At 40.9% G+C, this 23,004-nt stretch overlaps 1 protein-coding gene across 5 annotated transcripts in view; it reads left to right on the top strand.

The window, feature by feature from the left end:
- EPB41L4A (erythrocyte membrane protein band 4.1 like 4A) overlaps nucleotides 1-23,004 on the top strand; it is a 238,070-nt gene that overhangs the window by 86,025 nt on the left and 129,041 nt on the right. For all 5 annotated transcript variants that reach the window (XR_008375291.1, XM_053567384.1, XM_053567382.1 and 2 more), the window contains exons 3-4: nucleotides 12,299-12,350; nucleotides 16,720-16,798. Coding sequence is in view for 4 of the 5 variants with exons in the window: in XM_053567384.1 (XP_053423359.1) it covers nucleotides 12,299-12,350; nucleotides 16,720-16,798 (131 nt within the window). In the remaining variant the exon portion in view is untranslated. The remainder of the gene's footprint in view (nucleotides 1-12,298; nucleotides 12,351-16,719; nucleotides 16,799-23,004) is intronic.

Raw genomic sequence — 23,004 nt, 5'->3', positions numbered from 1 at the left:
TTGAATCTAGTGGGAACTATTCTAGCCCCCATAGAACTACAGGATTTCACAGAAGTGGAAATTTCCAGGTCCCTGGAAGTTAAGTCTACAAATTCCTAAGAGCTGAGTCACCATGGAGAGGACCCTGCAAGTGTATCCTTGGGAAGACGTCCATTCTCCTAGACCCTTCCTAGGTTATCCTCTCTCAATTATGCTTTTTTCTTTGATTTAGAGGCATTTGATTCAATCTAGTACAGCGAGAAAAGATTCAAAACATTAAAAAATGGTTAATTTCAACATTTGCCAACACAAGTTTGTGATAAAACGTTTTTGTCTAATTATGTACTTTATATGTTCATCGGAATCTCTGCACTGCAGATTTAATTCATTCAGCTCGTGGAAGGTGTCCGACATATAAGTCCTTGGCAGAGCCAGTCATCATTACACCTCTCACCCAAACTAGCTTGCTTCCTGGCAGTTGTCAACTTAAATGAGAATGTTAACTTGTGCTCTGGGAAAAGTATTTCACTCTGGAATTCTATTCCTAAGATGGATAGACAGATAAGGCACAGCATTTTGTCACCTGGATGAGATAGGTCTGCCTTCAGTTAAGTCTTACCAAGACTTTATTTTGTCACGATGTGTCTCCTCCTTGTGAGTCATGTGTATTTTGACACTAGCTGGAGGATGGTAGTTACAAGATTAGTAAACAAAAATCATCAGTTCCTGCATGCCCTCCTCTGTAATATATCTTATTGTAAAATTACCTAATTATTACCAAAAATGCAGCATTTCTAACACATTGCCTGGTCTTTCCCAGAAATGTGTATAGGGTAGAGAATAATATAAAACCTTTCTTCGGGTTTATGGTGTCTTTATTAAAGGCGATTTTGCTCACGTAGAATTTAAACAGTCTTCCTGTTTCTCCTGGGGTTTTTCATACCCTGGGGCAGTGTGAGATAGCTGCTTGACATGAGTGAAAGGTACCTTTTTTGCAGCAAATTGGGAAAGGAGACTATTAAAAATGGAGTGCAGCAGGAAAGGAGAACTTACATGATATTTCGATTTCAGGTCTGTTGTCAGGGTGATTAGGCGTAGGACAGAGTGCATATGGAAGCTGAGGATGTGGGAATTAAGCTCCTTAAACCTACTTGATGTGCCCACAGATCCCTCAGGAAGTCTTCACTGCAGTGTCCCGAAGAGGCTGTACTTGTTTGAAGAGCTGAGTGAGTGCCACCACCATCCACCCCCCTGCTCAGGCTGGAACCTTGGCTGTCATGCCTGGCTACATCGCGTCCCCTCCCACATAGTCAGCCAGTCACCAAGTTCTGTCATTCTGCCCCTCATACCTAGAGTGACCATATAATCCACCCCGCAAGTCAGGATACTGTGAGAGTGAAAAGGAGCACTGTTAATAACTACGGTGGAGGGCAGCGCCTGTGGCTCAGTCAGTAAGGCGCCGGCCCCATATACCGAGGGTGGCGGGTTCAAACGCGGCCCCTGCTGAACTGCAACCAAAAATAGCCGGGCGTTGTGGCGGGCGCCTGTAGTCCCAGCTACTTGGGAGGCTGAGGCAAGAGAATCGCTTAAGCCCAGGAGTTGGAGGTTGCTGTGAGCTGTGTGATGCCACGGCACTCTACCGAGGGCCATAAAGTGAGACTCTGTCTCTACAAAAAAAAAATAAATAACTACGGTGGGACAACTGGTGTAGACAGGACTCACAGTCACCAGCTAACCTCTTCAGAATCTGCGTCCATCTCTGATTTTTAGTGTAGGTGCGGAAGATCAGTATGGATTTCTGCAGCAGCTTTCAGCCGGCCTTCCTGTCTTTGGTCTCACTCCCTCCAGGGTTCTCCCCACTGCAGCTGCAGCTTTCCTCAGGAAGAAAACTTTACTTGATGTTTCCTCTGTGGCTTAAAATTTTTAATGAATCCTTAATAGAAAACCCAAACTCCTAAACACGGTTTACAAGTCCTTCAAGATTGGTGGCTCTAGCTTATGCATCAGCTTCTTTTCTTGCGATGTGGCTTTTCAGCTCCCTGCCCAAACTCACGCTGCAGGTGCTGAACTCCCTGCAGCTTTCCCCTGCTCTGCCCTGTCTGGGGCTTGTGCACAGGCTTCCCGGACTGCATACCTTCCTGTTTTCTTCCCTTCCATCATTTTTATCTGGTTAAATCTTGCTCTTCCTTATTACCCAGGACGGTCTCTCTGACATCTCCTCCTTCCCAAAGCTTCCACAACTCCCCCAAAATGCCTTGGGCTTTCTCCCATCTCAAATTTCAGAGACTATATATGTTGTATTTCTCTGATAAATAACACAATTTGAGTGAAGCTCCTTGAGGCAGAGATTGAATCCTGTTCACCTCTTTGTTTCCACCTCGGTCACGGTGAAGCAGGTGTTCTGTAATGGTGTTGAGTGGAAGAGCTCTCACATGGACAGTGTGGGCGGGGCAGGGCGGGCCTTGACAAGAGCTCCTCCCTCACCTCCCTTCTTGTGAGGGTGCTCCCTTCTTCCCTGCAGTTCTTCAAATTTATCACCTTGTTTCTCTAATGCCTCTCCTTTTGTTCATTTAAACCAGATTTTACCTATATTAAAAGAAAAAAGCTTTCTTGAGATGTTAGTAAATTAGGTTGGAAATTTATGGGATTATAAGGAATTATGAATATAGGATATTTTTAATGTGCTGGCAGTGATCAGGTAAGGTACTGCTTTGAATATTCCTGAGAGTGAGAGGTAGGGTGTACAGTGTCTAATAGAAAGAGGTATTCTATATGAGGATCTGAGTCCGGGCAGTGTTGCCTGTAGCTGTCTGGTTGTAGAACCCATGAATTTAGAAACTGAGCTTATGATGAGCAGTTCTTTTAATAAAAGAATAGATTTTTTTGTTTCTCTATGGTTGAACAGTATCTAATAAGGAAGGAAGAAATGATGTTTTTCTGGAGGGTTTTCTGTTCAGAGTGGGTCTCATCTCTTCCGAACACAGGCAAGTGATACATCATGAGAATTCAGGAGATGATGGGTCTGAAAGAACCCTGGAAGTGCTGAGAGGGGAGCTCCCAGATGGCACCCACAGAATCACCTGGGCACTGCAGCCCTTGCCCACTGTAGCACTTTCATCGGCTCACACTTTCATTGTTGGATGTGTTGATTTCGATGTGGAGTCAGAAATGCTCTTGAAGGAGCTATATTTGTCTAGAATCAGCTGCACGACACACTTTCAACTTAATCCTCTCATAGTTCTGTTTTTTCCTTTTCCCTCAAGTGCTTGATCACAATAGACATGAGTGTATTTTCCATGGGTCATGTATAATAAAATATTTCCTCCTGCAGCTTTCATAAATTGTTTTCTAGGTTTAGGGAGGTGAGGGACTGGATTCTGTATGGTATAGAAGTGATTTTTCATTAATGATACCCAGTGCTTTTTTTTTTTTTTTTTAACCAAAACTAGATTAAAAGGAACAGTTTAAGATGATAAAGGTGAAAAATAATTGAAAACAAAACTGACAGGAATGACAAACCTCAACACACACACACATATATTTAAACATTTTTGCATATGTGTATATATAAACAAACACATTTATATTTTTGTATATAAGATAAGGTACACAGGTATGCTGAGTGTACTTATCAACAAATCAGATACCAGAGAAATTTCTGTGACTCACACCTTATTAGTTAAGTAAGTATGTGAAAGGAATAATTGCTAATTCCTTTACTATAACTATTTTATTAAATTTGACTGCCCTTCTTTTTGGTTAAATCAGAATGAGCTGTAAAAGTTGGAATTTCAGACAGTTGATTGATGGCTAATGGAAAGCAGTTATTTTTAGAGTTGTGATTCTAGACATTTTCTTGATTATCATAGAAAACTAGGTTTTTTTTTTAAATTTAGATTTTGATAAAACCTCTGATAAATTAACCTTGATTTAATCTCATTCTGACTCTTAAGAGGATTTTCTCCATGAATATAACAAGCAATTTAATTGGGATGTGTCAGTAGCCTACTAATGTACTCTCTGGAATATTTCCTATATTATTTTGTCTTGAGTTTTATAAAATTTCAGATATATTGCATGTATTAAAAGTGAAGTGGCTAGTTTGTCTTTTTAGAACCTTTTTGGTAAGAGAGGGCCTGCGGGGATTGCGTGAAGCTGGGCAGGTGCCTTTCTCTGGGTGCTGGGACTTAACCTGCTTTCTCTTTTGGACTATGAATTGTGAAAGTTGCCTTATGAACTAACAGAAGTGGTCCTTTCAGAAGCCGATGATGTGTGGGAGCTTAGTTTCGTTACAGTGGTGAGCAAGAGACAAAGTCTTTGGTCTCGAGTTTATTTCCAGAGGAAAGACAGGCCCCAAATTTATGTTCAGACACCAAGGTAGTGATGATGAGTGTTTTAAAAATAAGATGGTGAGTGATGGGCGGCGCCTGCGGCTCAGTGAGTGGGGCGCCGGCCCCATATACCAAGGGTGGTGGGTTCAAACCTAGCCCCGGCTGAACTGAAACAAAAAAATAGCTGGACGTTGTGGCGGACGCCTGTAGTCCCAGCTGCTCGGGAGGCTGAGGCAAGAGAATCACATAAGCCCAAGAGCTGGAGGTAGCTGTGAACTGTGTGACGCCACGGCACTCTACTGAGGGCAGTAAAGTAAGACTCTGTCTCTACAAAAAAAAAGATGGTGAGTGACATGACTGGATGATCAGGAAGGGCCTGATCACCCAGTAACAGGTGGTTTAAAGGTCTGAAGGCTTGAATGAGAAGAAGGGCAGGTGAGTGGTAGGCAGGAGGAGCATTGTGGGCAAAAGGAACAGCTGGCGCAGTGGCCCAGGACAGAGACCACTGAGAGGTGTTCTAGAACGTCAAGGAGACCAGCAATACTGGATAGTAGTGAGTAAGGGGGGATGAAGGGGGACGGTGGGCAGGGTCCGTATGATGTAGGGCCCAGGAGCCCACAGTAGGCTAAGTATTACGGGAATCTGTTGGGAGTTTTAAGCTGAAGAGTGATAGGGTCTAAAGGAGGAACTGGTTTGTTCCTGTACCTTAGATCCCTTACAAGGCTGTTGGAGAGCAATGCCCTTAAGATTATCAAAGAAGCTTTTGTTATTTTGAAAAGATCTCTGAGGCATCGTAGTAAATTATTTTGGGGGAACTTAATGAAGGGTTTTACAGTTATATCATGTTTTTTTTTTTTTTTCCTAACAATAAGCTGGATTCAATCTTTGCCCAGAGTCATTTCTTAATTGTAGCACTTTCTGACTTTTGATAAGACTGGGAATGAGAAAATTTCATTTTTAAGCCCAGTAAGTCCTGGCTTCCTGATATTTTAATAGTTCTTATTTTTAGCTTATCTCTCTCCTCTTGCACTTTATTAAAGGGACCAAAAGGAAGGCACTTGGTGTTTTCAGCAGCTTACCTAGAAATCTTATCTGGATCATCGAGGTCATTAGGTACATTTTTCGTTTTCCATGTTGCCACTGGCAGTGGCATTGCTGAACTTTCTGCCTCTGTCTAACAAGGTTTCTTTTCTTCCTGTTTCTCCAGCTTCCTTTTTGCTTTCTTTGAGCCCTGGCAGGCAGCCTCCTTGAGGCCCCCCAGGCTTCCACTAATGTCTCTCCAGGAAAAAGTGCACGGAGTGCAGCTCGATCCTGGAGGGCTTCTAGGTCATCAGAAGGGCTTTGGTGAGAAAGGAGATCACTGGAGGATGTTGAACCAAAGAGTGAACCGGTCTGGCCCACATTTTAAAAGAATTTCTCTGACTGCCAGGACACAGGGGTACCATTAAAGGAGTTGAAGAAGTCCAGGGGAAAGGCAGTGGACTGAGAATCTGTCATATTTGCTTTATATTTTGAACATACAGCCAAGAGGATTTGCAGATGGATAGAACAGAAGTTAAAGAGGTTTTGACCAGCACCAATGCAAAAGTCCTATACTGTGTACTGAGATGGTGAAGGCTACAGGAGAACAAGTTTTTCTGGGAGGGAATGAAATCAGTTCCTTTTGGATGTGTAATGTTTGAGGTTGTAATGGGCATCTGAGTGGAGATCTCAAGTAGGCCATTGGATTTAGGGGAGAATTCTGGTCTGGCTGTAAATTGGGAGTTGTTGGGCCATAAATGGCATTTAAGGCCTCAGCCTTAGTGTCAGGTGTGAACTCTGGCAATCCAGCCTTTCCGGAGTTGGGAGATAATGAGTAAGGGGCAGAGATTATGAAGGTACCAATGAGGTAGGAAGGGAAGCGAAAGGGAAGAGGGTCCCAGAAGCATGAGACAAATTTCAAGGAAGTAGGAGAAGACTGTGCTGTTAGATTTAACAAGGGGTAGGGCTTTGTGGTCAGTGCTGAAGTGGGTTCAGGAGGAGATGCGAGAGACAGAGAACAACTTTTTATTTCCACAGGTATTTATTTCAAAGCATAGAAGTGAAGTGGGCAGGTGTGGGAGTCAAAAAAAATTTTTTATTTTAAAGATGAGAGAAATGAAGGCACACATTCTGCCGGAAGTGATCCTATAGAAAGGGCAGCTTTAGTGTGGAAAGGGAACAGAACGTGACTGGAATCACGTTTCTGAAAAGATGAGACGGGATGGGCTTCAGTGGGGAATGGACAGCTGGACGGTGCCTGCAGGGGACAGGGGGGCAGACAGGACTGCCGAGGCTGGCAGGCTGGCAGGTGGGGTGACAAGCATACGTGGTTTCTCTTCTGTCGTAATTTTTCAGTGACATAGCCGAAGTCTTCAGTGGAGAGTGAGGAAGGGCAAGGAGACGTTGGAGGTTTAAAGGCTGAGGGAAGAAGTATCAAGGGGTCCTCCAAGAGAGTGATGTAGGATTCTGGATAATACCAAGGGTTTCCTGGGTTGTTGATAATGATTGTCAGGTGAGTGCACCGGTGGGTGTGCAGTTTGTGCCTCTAGTTACGTTCAGCTCCTCGGTGCTGCCTTGGAGCAGACAGTGAGCTGGAGTTAGGCACGGCGGGCTTTACCTTTAGTGGATATTACGGAAGGATGGATCAGGGAGGGACAGTGAAAAGGTGAGAGGGTCAGTGAATTGGGTGTCCTGGTGGAGTCAGAACGTCAGAGGGAGTGAGCTGGGGAAAGAGGAGTCACTAGTTGAAAATAAGAATCTTGAAATTGAGGTTATGTGTAATATTCAGATAATACTATGGAGGGTGGCTCGGCTTAAACACGAAATGGGGGGATGACTTCAGTTCCTTAAAGAGGCTGTTCTGTGCTTTTGGGAAAATTGTTTAACTATTTTATTTGTTTCCTTATTTGTAAACTGGTAAATATGGTAGTTCCTACTTCATAGAGTTAACGATATTAAATGAGTATATGTATGAAGCGTCTTGATCGGTGCCTGGCACAAAGTAGGGATTAAATAAATGTTAGCTATTGCTATATTTCTGTAACCCTTACAGTGGTGCCACAACCCATGGGTGAGAATTGAGAAACATTCCCTGGGCCAGTGATACTTCATGAGGAGCCAGATGGTCCAACACTGAGTCACTGAAATCCACTTTTGCTGGAAAACAGCCCTTGTTGTAATTATCCCCACTCCCGCGATGGGTCCTCCTCTTTGTCAGGCTGTGAGATAGTTCCCTTAAGGTGGTTTTCCCTGAGCCTAAGGCTTATGTGATTCATACCAAGGAACAAACTAAAACTACATCCTATTAATGCTGCTTGGAGGGTCTGAGATATGCTTATGGGGCAGGAGACCAGCACAAATCACTGTCACCACAATCCTCGGCTTCTTGGGACATACGTGTGAATTATGTTGTGTACTAGAACTCTCCAAGAGTGAGCTGTTGCGTCATTTTAAAATATCTTTTTGGCTCCATTGTTCCTGATAGATGGTCAACTCTCTTTTTACTCCCTTAGATCAGAGATTGTATGTTGTGTTGCTGAAAACAGTGTGTGCTTTGAAAGGTTTTCGTTTGGCCTACAGGCAGCATTATTAAAGACCCTGGACATAGAGAAGAGTCAGCATTACACCTGATGTGCAGTAAGATGCAGAGAGCTTTCATTATTGTGTGCTGTCCTTTCTTTAAAATTTTGCTGTTTTATTTCATTATTAGAACTCTAAGACTAGACTCCAAAAGAACAGTTGGCAAATGAAAGGTTGGACCCTGAATGTGGTATGTATCTTTTGAAGGTTAGGATATTGATCTACTGGATAGTATTAGAGTTTTAAACTCTAATTCTCAGACGGTTACCTAGGAAATTGATGAAATTTAGACATTATCAGCCAAGGTAGATGAAAGATGCCCAGGGCACTTAGCCAGGACTGTCAGAAAGTACACAGGGTCTGTCACTGGTCTCCGGGTCACATCAATGCTGTTATTAGGATTGACGGGACTGAAGTGGTAAGACTGTCCCTCAGCTCGCCTCCTACCTCCCAGCAAAGGATCAGAGCTGGGGAGCACCGTTGTCATGACTGCTTAGTGATGGGCTGTCTGGGAAGCAGTACTCCCCCCTGTGATAAGCCGCAGACTCTATGAAAGCAGGATGAGAGAGCAGCGTCTGTTTCAGCTAATGGTTACCTCCCCCTATTGGAGGACCTGACTGAGCTCGTGAGCATGTACAAGTTCTAGGGTAGCTATACATTTGAAATAGGGCGGGGGCAGGTGGTAAATACTTGATAGGTTGTCCTAGAGAATGAATGTTGAGAGAGAATGGCAGATGGAGGGGTCTCTCTGCTCATGACTGGGTAGAGGAGAGGGCTATGCTCCAAGAAGCAGTTCCGGAAAGCCCTTGTCTGGTGGCCCTGCACTGTGTGCATGGAGCTGTGCTCAGCGTTCTTCCCCGCCCCCCCGCCCAGCGCAGGTTAAAAGAACAAAGGGACTTGTCTTTCTGGGAGTCCTCTGTGGAGATGGATTACTCAGCCGAGTATCTATCACCCAATGGGCAGCATCGATTTAAGTTCACACTTACAAAGTTAGTGTTAGGAGTGTTACAGTCTGTGTCGACCTCTTGGCTTGAAGAGCAGTTGATCTGATAGACATGTGTTTTATAAAAATTTAAGGTTCTTTTCTCCCCCATTTCTGTGTTTTGAGGAAGTCCCCCCTCCCCCATGAACACACTGCTCAGTGATTTGTTTTTAGTGAAGTCTTCATACATTCACTTTCCAGAGTTAATTTTCTTTGTACATAATCTCATTATTTTGAATGTACTCATCTTATGCAAGTAATTATTGTCTCACCACATTGTATTGTAATTATCCGTCTGTGTGTCTCCTGCTAGGCTGTGTGTGCCTCGAGGTTAATGAGACAGATCTCACGCGTCTTTGTTCTCCCACACTCCCCTCGACCGTGCCCGATATGATTCCGATATGATGAAGAACAAGTGTGGTGAGCAGTTCATGCCTGTTGAAAGAATGAGTGATATCCCAGTTCTAGAGTCCACCTCCAGAACATTGGCAACCCATGACTTGTATTCTCCATGTAGTCCTATATCCAGATATCAGAATCGTGTTCATTGGCAAATTCTTGTGGCCTTTTTTCTCTTTGGTTGTGGAGTAGCAGCCTAATGTGTTTCATTGTGATCTGACGTGTGCTCCGTCTGATTGCTTGTTGATAATGAGTGGTGACAAGTGCTGTCACAGCAGAGCTGCCTTAATTCCAGGGTCACATCTCCCTCAGTCAAATGTTAGTGGGTTTTATCTTTCAAGATCTTGGCTTATGAAGCCTTGTGGCTTGTGTTTATTATTTATGCTCCGGGGCATTTATCATTGTCTGACCTCTGTAACCCCTGCTTTCCATTCTGATGAGATTTGTTCTTGGCAAGATCTGGGTTGATGCTTAGCATAGCTAATGTGCAGTGAGTTGAGGGAATAGCCTTTGACTCGCATTGCCCCTAGTTCTTGCTGCAAAATTGTACTTTCTAACTCATCTCAGGACTTTTGTGCTTTATTTTTTCAACTCACAAATTTAGTTGCTCATAAGGAAAGAGATTTATTTGAAAAGAGTACAGATTATCATTAATGCAAATTTTTTTGATAGGTTAACCAGCCTTTCCCATTACATTTAGTTAAAAATTTCTTCCCTAGTTTCTTTTTTAACTGTTGAAAAACATTCTGGGAAAAGAAAACATGAATTGAATTGAAGGATGTGTCTATAAAATTTGTCTTCTTGAAATGGTGAGGGATAAATTTGCAAGCTGCCTTCCCGTTTCTGTTTCTTACTATTAATAGTTTCAGGATGAGACCAGACAGAGGTGTAAGACCAGAGGCTCCCCCCACCCCCCCCTTCTTGCTATACTTATCGAGACCACGTGAGTAAGTGTGTGAAGCCTAAAGTGAAGACTCAGGACTGCGTGCACCTTAATGTGCGGGGAAAACCGGCTTCCTCGCAGCCCCTTCCCTTAGTGCGGTGGTTCTCAACCTGTGGGTCGTGACCCCTTTGGGGGTTGTACAACCCTTTCACAAGGGTCACCTAAATACATCCTGCATATCAGATATTTACATTACGATTCATAACAGTAGCAAAATTACAGCTATGAAGTAACAACGAAAATAATTTTATGGTTGGGGGTCACCACAACATGAGGAACTGTATTAAAGGGTCGCAGCATTAGGAAGGTTGAGAACCACTGATTTAGTGTGTGCTCCAGGGAGGTCCCCTAGTCAAATAACCTTCCCCAAACCCAGACAGCTGATGCCTTGATTTCAACCTTGTGAAGTCTGGAGCAGAGAAACCTACTGACCTTCAGAACTCGGAGATAAAAAACGGGTTTTGTTTTTAAGCCTCTGAGTTTGTGGTAATTTGGTGGAGCAGCAGGAGGAAGCTAGCGCAGGTGTTAATGAGCATTTGTGTTGGTTTTCTTTGGTTTTCTCCTCTTTGAAAAAATACACAGAGTAGTCAAACCTTTTTATTTAACATGAATGGCAAGAAACAGTCTTCCATTCCCCACTTAATGTTTCCATTTCATGGAAGAACCCGCAGCTTTATCTCTGTGAGGGATTGATGTGCTCTGTGCCCCACACACAGCTTAGCATTTGACGGATTTTACTCAGAGGGACCAGAGTTTTCCTGGGAACCAGCATTTACCGCCAAAGCCACGTCTTTAGTCACCAATACAACCTCTGCTTTAAACCCCAAAGGAATAATGTTTTGGAAAGTTCCAACAGAATGAAACCTGGGGTTACAATAGAAATTTCTTGCAAACCTAAGTACAGCTTACTCTAGAGTGAACAGCATGATGCATCTTTTTTTTTTTTAATGTGTGATGTAGTTTATCGTGTATCTCTTATAATTGCAGAAGTCAAATGTGACATTAGTGTTAAAATATAAAGTTTAACAGTGGTTTTCTCACAAAAAAAAAAGGAAGTGATTCCACACTTTTAAAATGAGAAATGACAAAGGCTAGAAGAATGAACATTGTGTTTGAAGTTACAGCACTCATATATGTTACTTTTTTTAAAAGCTGAAAAATGTTAATGGCTATATGAGTGGCAAATAGTGTAAATTATGTCTACATGAGTTGAGTTTAGTACTGTAAACAAATCTTATGATCAAATGACTCTGGCATACACTTAGTGTGAGTTCTTGTTATTGGACATAGGAATAAAAGGTAAGAGGAATGCATCAGACGACTGTTTTGATTGCTGTTACTGTTAAATAGCAGAATAAGCAGATCGTCTTCCCCACTGTGTGCTGCAGAAGCTGGGGTTGTTTGGAAGACTTCACATGAATTGTTTTAATTAATTTGTACACCAGCCCTATGAGGAAGGTTCAGCGGTAGCCAGTCTCTGGTCCCAAGGTACATGGTGGTGAGGAGGGCAGAGTCCAGGCGGGTCTGCCCTGGGACTTAGGCCTCCCCTTCCGCACAGAGCTGCTCTCCTGGCTCCTGGGTGAGGACTGGATTGAATTTGAGTCCTTTCTTCCTAACACCTGGCAGTGGTCCCTGTAGGGGATGAGACTGGGAATGAAGAGGGTGAGGATATTTTTCAGGGAAGACATGGCTCTCAGTGGCGTTGTGCTGGGAACTTGGGAGAGAGGCTCAGGGAACATTTTTTTGTAGCCTTTGATTTCCCACAAGTAGTAAGAAGCTGTCTCACAAGCATCTGGATGTCACTGACCTTATAGATGGTATGAAGATTTGACCACGGACCCAGCGAATTCTTCTCTGCTCCTCTGCCAGCACCAGCGTCATTTTCCTCTCCTTTACCTTTTCTAGCCACAGGGAGCTTTTATGTACGTTTGTGTATATATGTGATAAGTGAAGGGCTTTACTTATCACGTATGGAAGTGTCATTTAAATAACATTTTGCAAATATTCTTGAAGTAAAGGCCATGAAAACTAATTTCCATAATTATCCTTTTCTTCCTCACACAGTATTGGCTGGATCCTGCAAAAACCCTTGCTGAGCACAAAGAACTGATCAACAGTAGGTATTAAATTTTAACTTCAAGGGGTAGCTTCAGAATGATTATTTGGGTGCAGAAATAGGCTTCAGTACCGGAGAGGTGAGTACTAGTCCTTTGAGTATCAGAATGTGGGAGTGAAGGTTGTATGTATAGCTGGTTCTCTCCAAATGTTCAGTTTAATCGGATTCCGAGTGGATCTGAGTATTGAATTTGTCCTAGGGGTCTGCTTTCCCTTTGTTTCATCTATGATTTTTTCTATAATGCTTGTCTTTAACATTTGACCTTAGAAAAGGCAGAAAGGCATTGATTTGGACGGAAAAATGAGAAGCTTATAAAGAGCTTGAATTTCTCAGATTATGGAGCATTCCTGTCATTCACTCAGTTGCTGAGTTCATAATTGAGAGGTACCCTTGACCTGAAAAACTACTATTTTCATAGAAAGATCATCCATTTTCAGGGGCTAGCTTTTGATTTTATCCATATGAATAATACTAGGAGACTCAGTATAATTATAGTATATATTCCTTAATCCTGATTTTCATAGCCTAAGTACACAATACACATAGATTTCTTAAGTGTGCAAAAGAAAGAACAGCCTTTTAAAAAAAATTGCATGTTTTTATTCTGATAAAATATACATAACATAAAATTTATCATTTTAAACATTTCTATGCGTAATTTAGTGGCATTAAGTACCTGCATATTGGTGTGTGACCATCACCACTCTCTGTCTCTGAGACTTTTTCATCATCTTCAATGGAAACTCTGCACCTGTTAAACCATTTTGCTTAACTGTGTGAATTACTGCTAGTCAAATCCTAGTGGGGCTCTTCTGGCCTTTTTTACCCCCATTCTGAGTCTGTAAATCTATGTTTTCCGCGGGGATTGGCTCGTTTCCTGTACAGCCTGTGTGATGCCTCATGGACCCGAAGGCAGGAACAGAGCTGCGCCTCAAAGGGGAAGGGAAACCACGCACACAAAATCCTCAGGAAGTACCATTTCTCTGAGCATCCCATTTTTGTTTCTCTCTGTTCCGCTACCTCTGTGGTGCAAACCACTGGAGTTTATGAGTGACCTCCAGCCCCTTTGAGCCAATTCAAAAATAGCAGTTAGAAAATAAGAAAAATTTCAAGAACGATTATTTTAAAATGAATTTACAGGTTTCTTTTATAAGAAAAAAGATTTCTATCAAGGCAATGAAGGTAAATGTAAATTGTTTGAAGGTTAATTATTAAAGTGTTCCAAAGCATAAAGTGTCTGTTTATTTACATGGTATTAAATATTTTACTTAAAAATCACTCTTTGATTCAATCATTTTTGATCCTCAGAAATATAGAACTGTTAAAAAATTACATGATAAGAATTCAGTGCTTTTATTACAATTGAGGAAATGTTAGTAACTGAAGAATACTTATATTTCATCTCATGAAGTGGTTTGATAGAGAAAGCAAATGGCTATCAAATCGTTAGTACACTAGTTAGGAGTGTCTATAAAAAAATAAAACATTTGCTAGTTACCAGAATTCTCATAGATAAGTCTTGATTTATTTATCCCTGAGGTAATGGGAGACTCTTTAGCATTAAAGGCCTCAAATTAAGCTCCACAAAAGGTAGATTAGGAAGTTCCCAGTTTCTGATGTTGTATATTTTGCTAAAGTGAAGCAATATTAGCTTCACTCACAGGGGTTTCTTAAACGTTGAGTCTGTGGAATAACATCAATTCAAAATAATAATTTAGTAATCTGTATCATCAGCACCTGATTTTGTGGTCAGGATAGGAGCGAGAGAGTATCTGGCTAGACATAACCCTTGCTCCAAAGTGTCCACTTCCATAGCTTTGATTGCTGCACAAACCGTGATGTGTATGAGAGTATTTGCTTACTCTGAAGGTATTATTCTTACCTTTTTCCCTGAGAGAATGTATAGGATAATGCCCCTGCACACATTGCTCTTTAGATATTAGTAAATTTGGTTTTATTCCCTGTGATTTTAGGCAAGTTGCTTAAATCCTTGGAGCATCACCTGCCTTGCATATGGTGCCTGGTGTGTTGAATCAACGGTTTATGAAATATTATTGTACATTATCATATATATATATATCTCATACATGTATGTATTATTTAGAACACAGCCATTTTATATGTGAAATGGAGGGCTAATTTGGGCCTAAAGTCCTTCAGAAAATTAGCTAAGACTAAATATTTTTCACTGGGTATTTTTCAAACTTTTGCTTAACTTCTCATCACTGAACCATTCGAAATGGCCGGGCTTGTTGAGGAGGGTGTAATCTGTCATGTTCCAGAGAACAGAAGCAGCTGGGGTCTGGGAGGCTCTTCCCTCTGGGCGCCAACTCTGCTACAGCTAAGCTCCTCCCCTCCCCCAGGTGCTGCTGCAGGCGCTGGCACTGGCAGGCCCGTCTGCTCAGGGACACAGAGCTTGATTGACACAGACGGATGAGCTGAGGCTGGACTTCCTGCCTCTCCTAAATATTTCATAGTCTGTGCTTCCCTGACGTCTATGTTCAGGATTAGAAGTGTAGTTGTCAAATACAAGCACAGTGGTTAAGTAAATATAACATTCAAACATGTGGAATCCGTTCTAATGCTAAATACTAGCAAAGTTGATTTTCAAATTTAGTTTTTAAAAAAGCTCTAGCGTAAGGGATGTCTTACACAGGAAAGCACAGATGCTGGGAGGGGGATGAGGCCGTTCCTTGCCTTGATTCCTGAATGCCAGGAACAGGGATTTGGGGTAGTGCAAATATAAGCTGTGTATGTACTAATGATAAATCATATATTTGGTATATTATAAATGCATTATTCCTTTATTCTATTTTAATTCCTTTCCCCAACTTCTAAATTTGTGACTTTACTCAGTTAAAAATAAAACTAGCAAGCCTGGGGTTACTTTATGTCAATTACACAGTATCAGTGACTTTTACTAAAGAACAGGTTTTGGCTGGGCGTCTGTAGCTTAGTGGTTAGGGTGCCAGCCACATGCTCTGGGGCTGGTGGGTTCAAACTCGGCCCAGGTCTGCTAAGCAAAAAAAAAAAAAAAAAAAAGTAATAATGACTGGGTGTTGTGATGGGTGCCTGTAATTCCAGCTACTTGGGAGGCCGAGGCAGGAGGATTGCTTGAGCTCAGAAATTTGAGGTTGCTGTGAGCTATGATGCCATGCTACTCTACTGAGGATGACAAAGTGAGACCATGTCATAAAATAAAATAAAAACCAAGAGCATGTTTCACATCTTTATTTGTGTGGGAAAGTTTTGTTGAAAAAACAATTAGTGTCTGTGACCACCAATTGGTGCACCAAATAACAGATCTTTTAAAAGGTAAAGCTCAGAAGTATACAGTTTTGGAAACCATGCAGAGCAGATTTACACTGTCTGAAACAGAAGTCCTTCTAGTAAAAACATAATATAACATCACTGTCACTCAAGAGGCTTGTGTGCTTTTGCCTAATGTGTTTATTTTATATTTGCCCACGTACATGATTTTTTTTGTAGACTTAGTTCTTCTCTGTGTGATAAATGAATGAGATGAGAAATGTCTTTTTAAATACGTAAGAAAGTATTTTTAGATTTTGATAAGTTTAGGAATGCAATATTATTCGTAATCATTTTATATAGACTCATTGATTTTTTTTTTTCCCTAAAAGGGGTAAAAGATATACATGAGAAAATTATAACCGATCAATTTGAAAGTAGAATGTAGTCCCTTTTCTCAAGGTTTGCCATTGCTAGTGATTTCTTGTGTGTTCTTCTAGGAAAAAAAGTAAACAACATACATTAACTGATGCTTTTTCCACAAAAAGAAGTACAGATTGGTGGTCCTGCCCACCCGGGCAGGTGCTGCACTCTCTGGTTAAGCATTTGACTGGCAGTGTATATATGTCCTGTGGTTGTGGTCGACTTAGTTAGTCCACCTGCCGCAGACCATGTAGGTGTCTGGCTTTGAGTGGGGGCATTTTAAAATTTTTTTGTGATAAAGTGACAAGTGATGGCTTTAGAGCCACATATTTGGTTTGTTGATACTCTTTGTTCATTATGAAAATATTAAATATATATATAGTAGAAAATGTGAAAAAGAGGAAAAATATAGATAATAAAAATTGTGCATAACATCACCAACCAGAGATGGAACCAGCAGTGTTCTTGTGTATCTGGTCCTGTCCTGTCCTCTGTGTGTGAGTGTTGTGTACACACATACACTATTGGGGTCCTGCTGCTACAATTCTTAATCCTGTTTTTCTCATCTTAAGTTTTCTTGTGCCTTTAGAACCTTTTGGCAGGTGTGATTGTGGATGCTTGTATAGTAAATAGTATTATGCTACTAGTTTAACTTACTATAATTTTAGTGAAATTTAATTTCTATTTTTTCTTATAGCTGGACCTCCATATACTTTGTATTTCGGTATTAAATTCTATGCTGAGGATCCATGTAAACTTAAAGAAGAAATAACCAGGTATGACTTGGACTTTGTTTTTGAATAGACACATGCATGGAATATACAAAAGGTTTTATTTAAAGTTGAGGTCAGACACATGGATGTGTCTCCCTGCATTTTGTAAAGCATCTCCCTGTGGATTAAAGTCCAGCCAGCATTGCACAGGCTGATTAGTGTCTGCTGAGAGATGTGTTTGAAAAAGGGCATGAACCTGGGTGACATGATGACAGATTTTGCATCTGCTGCGATGGGGTGTTTCTGGCAGGGGCTGGGTTTGAACCCACCACCTCCGGCATGTGGGGCCAGCGCCCTACTCCTTTGAGCCACAGGTGCTGCCCGCAATGGGGTATTTCTGCTGCTTCATTGCTAAGCATGCCTTCGGCCCTTGTATTCATATAAAAGTAGCCATTTGAACTGTCTAAAGGAAGGATCTTTTGATGCTTGTTTGTATATGTATAAAATATACATTTGAAGAGCTAGTTATTTCTCTTTAATTGGTTGTAGCTTAAATATCAGCTGTCCAGGTGTTTCATTTATCTGTATAGTAACGAAAAGATCATTGCTTTTAATATTAAGAAAGGACAGAAAAGACCAGTATTTTAATATGTTATTTTACCTTTGTCATCAAATATTTGTTTTTAGTTATGGCAGAATTTCCAGTTGGTATTGATTAGTTGTCAAAATAGTTCTTGTTAACCTTTGAAAGCGGCTTCTGAAGAGCAGGCAGTAGTAGTTTGTTTTAACTTACTCCACTAGTGACCAGTCTGTGTGTGATCACAAAAACAAAATCATTTTCTCTCACCCAACTCTTAAGTGGTCAGTTTTCTCTCTGAGCCCTTATTATGGGCTCAATACAATCTAATATATGACCCCCAGAATTGAAAATCATGTCTCGATAACTCAGTCTGTGGTTTTGTTTCTGTTCCATCTTTTCTTATTTCTTCCCAGACTTTCTGTTGTCTTCATTCCGGAATGCACGTGGAAGAGTGAGAAAGGGCAGACTATTCGGACCTTTCCCCTTCCACTCTGAAGCAGCATCTTTAGGCCTCAGTTTTAGAACCACGCAGGTGTCTGCATTCCTGTCTCCTGTTGTCACGTTGTCTGTGGGCACTTGGAGAAGGGAGCATTCTAGTTTAGACCTTCCCACAGCACGCCTCTTTGGGAGAAGGGACACGGGAGTGGGGAGCAGATGCTGAATAGAGTTTCAGGAGGGAGCTGAATCCAAGTGGTGTAAAAATACATTTATGTCTATAGCTCATTAGGGAATTACATGTGGACATTTTATTAAAATGCAATGATTCCTTCATTTTGAGATAGTAATTTCTCTGCACCTCAGTTTCCTCAACTGTAAAATAGGAGATGAGTTTTTTTGTAAGCATTAAATGGAATAATGTATATGAGTTCGACTCACAGTATGTGTCTGATGAATGTTAATAGTTACGATCTCATTCTGTCCTTTTTCTGATAGTGTAGAAGAATTATATCTTAAATGGGGCTAGAATTCAAAAATACTTGAGTTTGTGTTAAGGGGGGAAAGATGGATGTTTTATGATGCGTCATTTCGCCTTTGTTCACCACATAGAAGCAGTGAACAGGAATTTCCCTCCTGAGTCTGCTAATGACTCATTAACAAAATACATGGATTTGGGTATAATGTTCAACCCTATAGTATTTCCAGTATAACCAGTTTTCCTGAAGAATTTTACCAGCTCACGCAGTTGAGAACCGGATAACATAGTTAACTTACAATCAGTGTCCAGGATCTGTAATAATTTAATATTTTTTGCCTAAAACATATGGCTGAATTTAGGTAAATTAAATATGCGTTTAATGTGATAACATTGAGAAAGTATATGCTTGTTATTAGTATGTGCTGAAGATAAAGTCATTGATTTGCATGAATATGTAAAATTTTATGGACCTGAAAAAGGAAATGATTTACACGGGATAATTTTGGCAAAAGCAAAAACTGGAAACAGAAAGCAAAATTCCCTAATATATCTATGAAAGGAAAAAAATACTTAGGTGAGCATTTTCAAGTTGAGTATTCATATTGCTTCAGTTCTTTAGAAAATCATTCCAGTCTACTCTGTATTGGCTATTAAGTTTTTGCCAATATGAAAGATAATGCTGTCATAAACAAGCTTATATGTAATCTTTTCTTTTTTTATACGTAATCTTTCATGTACAGAGTTTAATGTCTTCCTATTTCATGTATATTGTATGAACCTCTTTTACCACCTACCCATTCTTTTTGTTCCTACATAATATTTCATAATTTAGTTAGTCATGTTTTGTGGATGGCCACCTAGATTGTTTTCTTTTAATTATAGATTATGCTACAGGAAACCACCTTCTACATATATATGGTCATATTGGATGCAAAATCCCAGAAGAACATGTACTTAGGAAAAAAAGACCAGTGATGAATGGGCTACATAGGAAAATAAAGTTTCAGATTATGAAAAATGTAAGGTAGTAGAATCCTATCAACTTGGATTCCCTGTTGTGTGTTCTAATAAGTTTTCTAAAATAAATGAAATCGGGGGGACTTTGAGGCCTTGTATTCTAAGCTTCATCGTTGTAGAACATTCCTGACACGTCAGGCAGTTGCTTCTTAAAAACTTTTAGATAGGAAGACTTATTGTCTTGAAGAGCAATAAGAAATTCAGTAAGAAAGAAGAATTCCCAGTACATTTCTTATCAGTGGTAGTTTCTCCTTCTCGTCTGTGCAGAATAAGTCTAATCTCTTTTCTCTTCATCAATACTTTAATTTGCGTCCTCTTGAGTTCTGTTATTTTTAGTACGAATTCAAAATATTATGACACCCTTCCATGGGCTATGAGTCTGTGACAGCTCTGTATCCTCTGAAGATTTGCAGAGGGTGATGCATGTACTGGTTAGAAGACGGGCTTTGGAGTCTCACATGCTGAGGACTGCATCCTTGCTGTGTTGTCCACTGGTTGTGTCATCCTGAGACAATCTCATAGCTTTTCTAAAGTCTGTTGTCTCATCAGTATAATGGAATTATAGGACTTTTTTCAAAAAGATGACTGGATGGATTTTTAAGATAATACATGCAAAGTACTTATGGTGCAAAAGTGTAAGTGTTCAATGATGCTAAAGATAGCTAAAATGAAACGATGAGTATTTCATGTTTTCAAGTTGTTTGAAAAATTAGCGAAAGACCAACTTAGAGCCCTGAGATAGGTGTTTTTTTTTGTTTACGTAAGTCCATTAATCAGAAGTTTCTGGGGTAGGTGTTTAACTGCGAAGGATTCTGCTACTGCACTCTTGCCTGCATTTCTTGAATTTCTATGTCAAGGCAGAATTCACTCACCTCTTCCTCATTACGTCACTGCCGGGAACACTGTGTTCCAGTGTGCTGAGTAGGCGGATTCAGTAGTGCCCAGGGTGGAGGTGGGGAGAGGTCTGGTTTCAGTCTGCCTGAAGAAAGAATCTATCAGTTTCCTTGCTAACAAGCCTACCTGTCATTCCATTGACATTTCCCTGAACTTCTAAGGATCTTACTGCTCTTTCTAAATTATGCTTATCATCTCTGATCATCAGAGAAATGCAAATCAAAACTACCCTGAAATATCACCTATCACCTGTGAGAATGGCCCACATTACAAAGTCCCAAAGCTGCAGAAGCTGGCCTGGATGTGGAGAGAAGGAAACACTTTTATACTGTTGGTGGGATTGTAAACTAATGCAGCCTCTTTGGAAAGAAGTACAGAGAATCCTCCAAGAGGTAAAAGTCGACCTTCCATTTGATTCTGCAATCTCATTACTAGATACCTACCCAGAAGTAAAAAAATCATTTTATCATAAGGATATTTGCACTAGATTGTTCATTGCCACTCAATTCACAATCTCTAAGATTTGGAATCAACCCAAGTACCCGTCAACTCATGAACGGATAAACTAACTGAGGCATATGTATAGCATGGAATACTATTCAGCCATGAAAAAGATAGAGACTTTACACGGAGGTGAAGAACATTCTCCTTAGTAAAGTATCATTAGAATGGAAAAACAAGTATCCAGTCTACTCAATACAGTGTGAAATCAGTAGCTGAACAACTACATACTCACACGGGAGAGAAAAACACAAATTCAAGCGTGGAAGCAGGGAAAAGGAAAGGGGGAGAGGAGATGAGGAAGGGGGATTAGTGTGCTCTCATTTAATGGGCAAAAAGTAAGGTATGTGCACAACCCCCTGGGTGAAGGGCTCAATTACAGCATGGACTTTGCCTAACAAACGCAAACAATATAACCTAATTGTTTATGTCCTCATATTAATCTGAAATTTAAAAAAAAGGGTTGAAATAAAAAAATTAGTTCTAATGACTCTTAACAAATACTTCTTAACTTATAAAAACAGATATTTGATTTTTTCTAGTCTGTTGCTAGCATTTTGTTGGGGATTGACGTTAAGCTCACCTGTAATTCGTCCTTCTGTAACCTGTGTCTTCCCTGGTGAAGATGAGCTTGTGTTACCTCCCGAGGGACCTTCCATCACATTAGCTCCCTCACCTCCTGAGGGACCTTCCATTACGTTAGCTCCCTTACCTCCCGAGGGACCTTCCATTACGTTAGCTCCCTTACCTCCCGAGGGACCATCCATCATGGCTGCTGCTCTCAGTGCAGACAGTGGTCCTTGTCTACCTTGGAGTCGAGGTGAGGGTTACATTCTGCTGGGCATTCCTTTAATGCAAAAGGACTATCTGAATGTAAGAGGTTGTTATTGCTATTTATTTCTGTATTTCTTTCACTGGTTTTAAACTTCAGATGTGAGACTGTCCCTGATCATCTTTGTCACTTTCTCTTGAGAATTACTGGGTGCTTTCTCTACTATTTTTCTTCTAAGTCACACTTGCCATTTTTGCACGTGATTCAACATTATGGTATTATTTAAACATTTCCCTCTATCTCTCACACCGGACTTTTGTCCAGACTGTTCAGGCTCCCAGTCTGTATGGGATCAAGGCAACAGGCTTGCTCTGCGCTACCTTCTGTGCGGGTAGTCACCCCCCTTCTAGATTCTTCTCTTCCACGTCTGTCTAGCCCAGAAATCAAACCTCTTCCTGTCCCCACGTCCTTCAGTCCTCACCAGGGTCTCAGGTCATTAGGAGGTGCCCTTCTGGCTGCTTTGGTGTGAGTGTCTGTGACTGTTTGGGGCCGTGAAATCTCACGGGAGCCGTCTGTTTTTGGCTCCTAGAAGAGCAGCGGTCTCACCCCTACTTTCTGTCTTCCTCACCCATTTTTTTTTTTTTTTTTTTGCCTCCAGGAATTGCTAAATCATTAATAGACAAAACCGTGTATATCTTGGTGCCGCGTCAGCTCTTTTCATGAACATGAGATCAACAGAAAGCTGTGTGGCCAGTGTCTCAAGCCCTCTTGCTGTGTGGGGCCAGTGCTGGTGCCACGTGCAGTGTGGACGGTGTGGGAGATGGAAAGCTTCTCCCCGAGACCACAGGCCTGGAAGGCAGTGCACACACTCAGCGTGTTCAGTTACGTAACGAAGACAGTAACCAGACGCTGCTCTGTGACGCCTCTGCTGTGCACCACAGTGGGTTCTGGAAACGTCCTTTTTAAGGAGATCATTTTTAATCAGCAATTTTTTCCCAGTGGGGTATGATAGTACAACTAGAGTCACAATATAATTTATTGTTGACACTGTGAAACTTTGGAGAGTGTTGAGGAGAGTTACTAATAATGATGCCTGTATAGTAAGTGTAAACTAGTACGGTTCTAGGCAACCTGGGGTAGAGGTTCACCCTGGTGAAAACCAGAGGTAAACAAGGGCCCAGCGTTCAATGATAGCTTTACTCAGAATGGCACAGAAGGAATGCCCAGCCACTCTAAATCTTTGTAAGTGAAATAAAATACTAAATTATACTCTATGTCCCATAAAACAGACAAAATATATACAGTTAATTTTAAATAGGCCTTGAGACACTAAACAGTGTCTAGCATGATTTTACTTTAACATACATTTTTCTTATATGAATCAAATAAGATGCTTGTGGTAATAAAAATTAATCCAATTTTTAATTAAAATTTGCTTTCTTGTTTGGCCTTTTTTTTTTTTTTAAAGGCAGTGGTTTATAGGTCACTGGTATCTTCATTAAAAGGCAGGCTTCCTGGTAAAGTTCGAACAGTTGCCCTTTTTTATCCTTTTTCTTCATTAATTTCTCAGAGACAGAAAGTAAGACAGT

This window comes from Nycticebus coucang, chromosome 17 (genome assembly GCF_027406575.1).
Source record: "Nycticebus coucang isolate mNycCou1 chromosome 17, mNycCou1.pri, whole genome shotgun sequence".
NCBI lineage: Eukaryota > Metazoa > Chordata > Mammalia > Primates > Lorisidae > Nycticebus > Nycticebus coucang.
The sequence above is the reverse complement of the archived record's forward strand: the minus strand, read 5'-3'. Positions and strand labels throughout refer to the sequence as shown.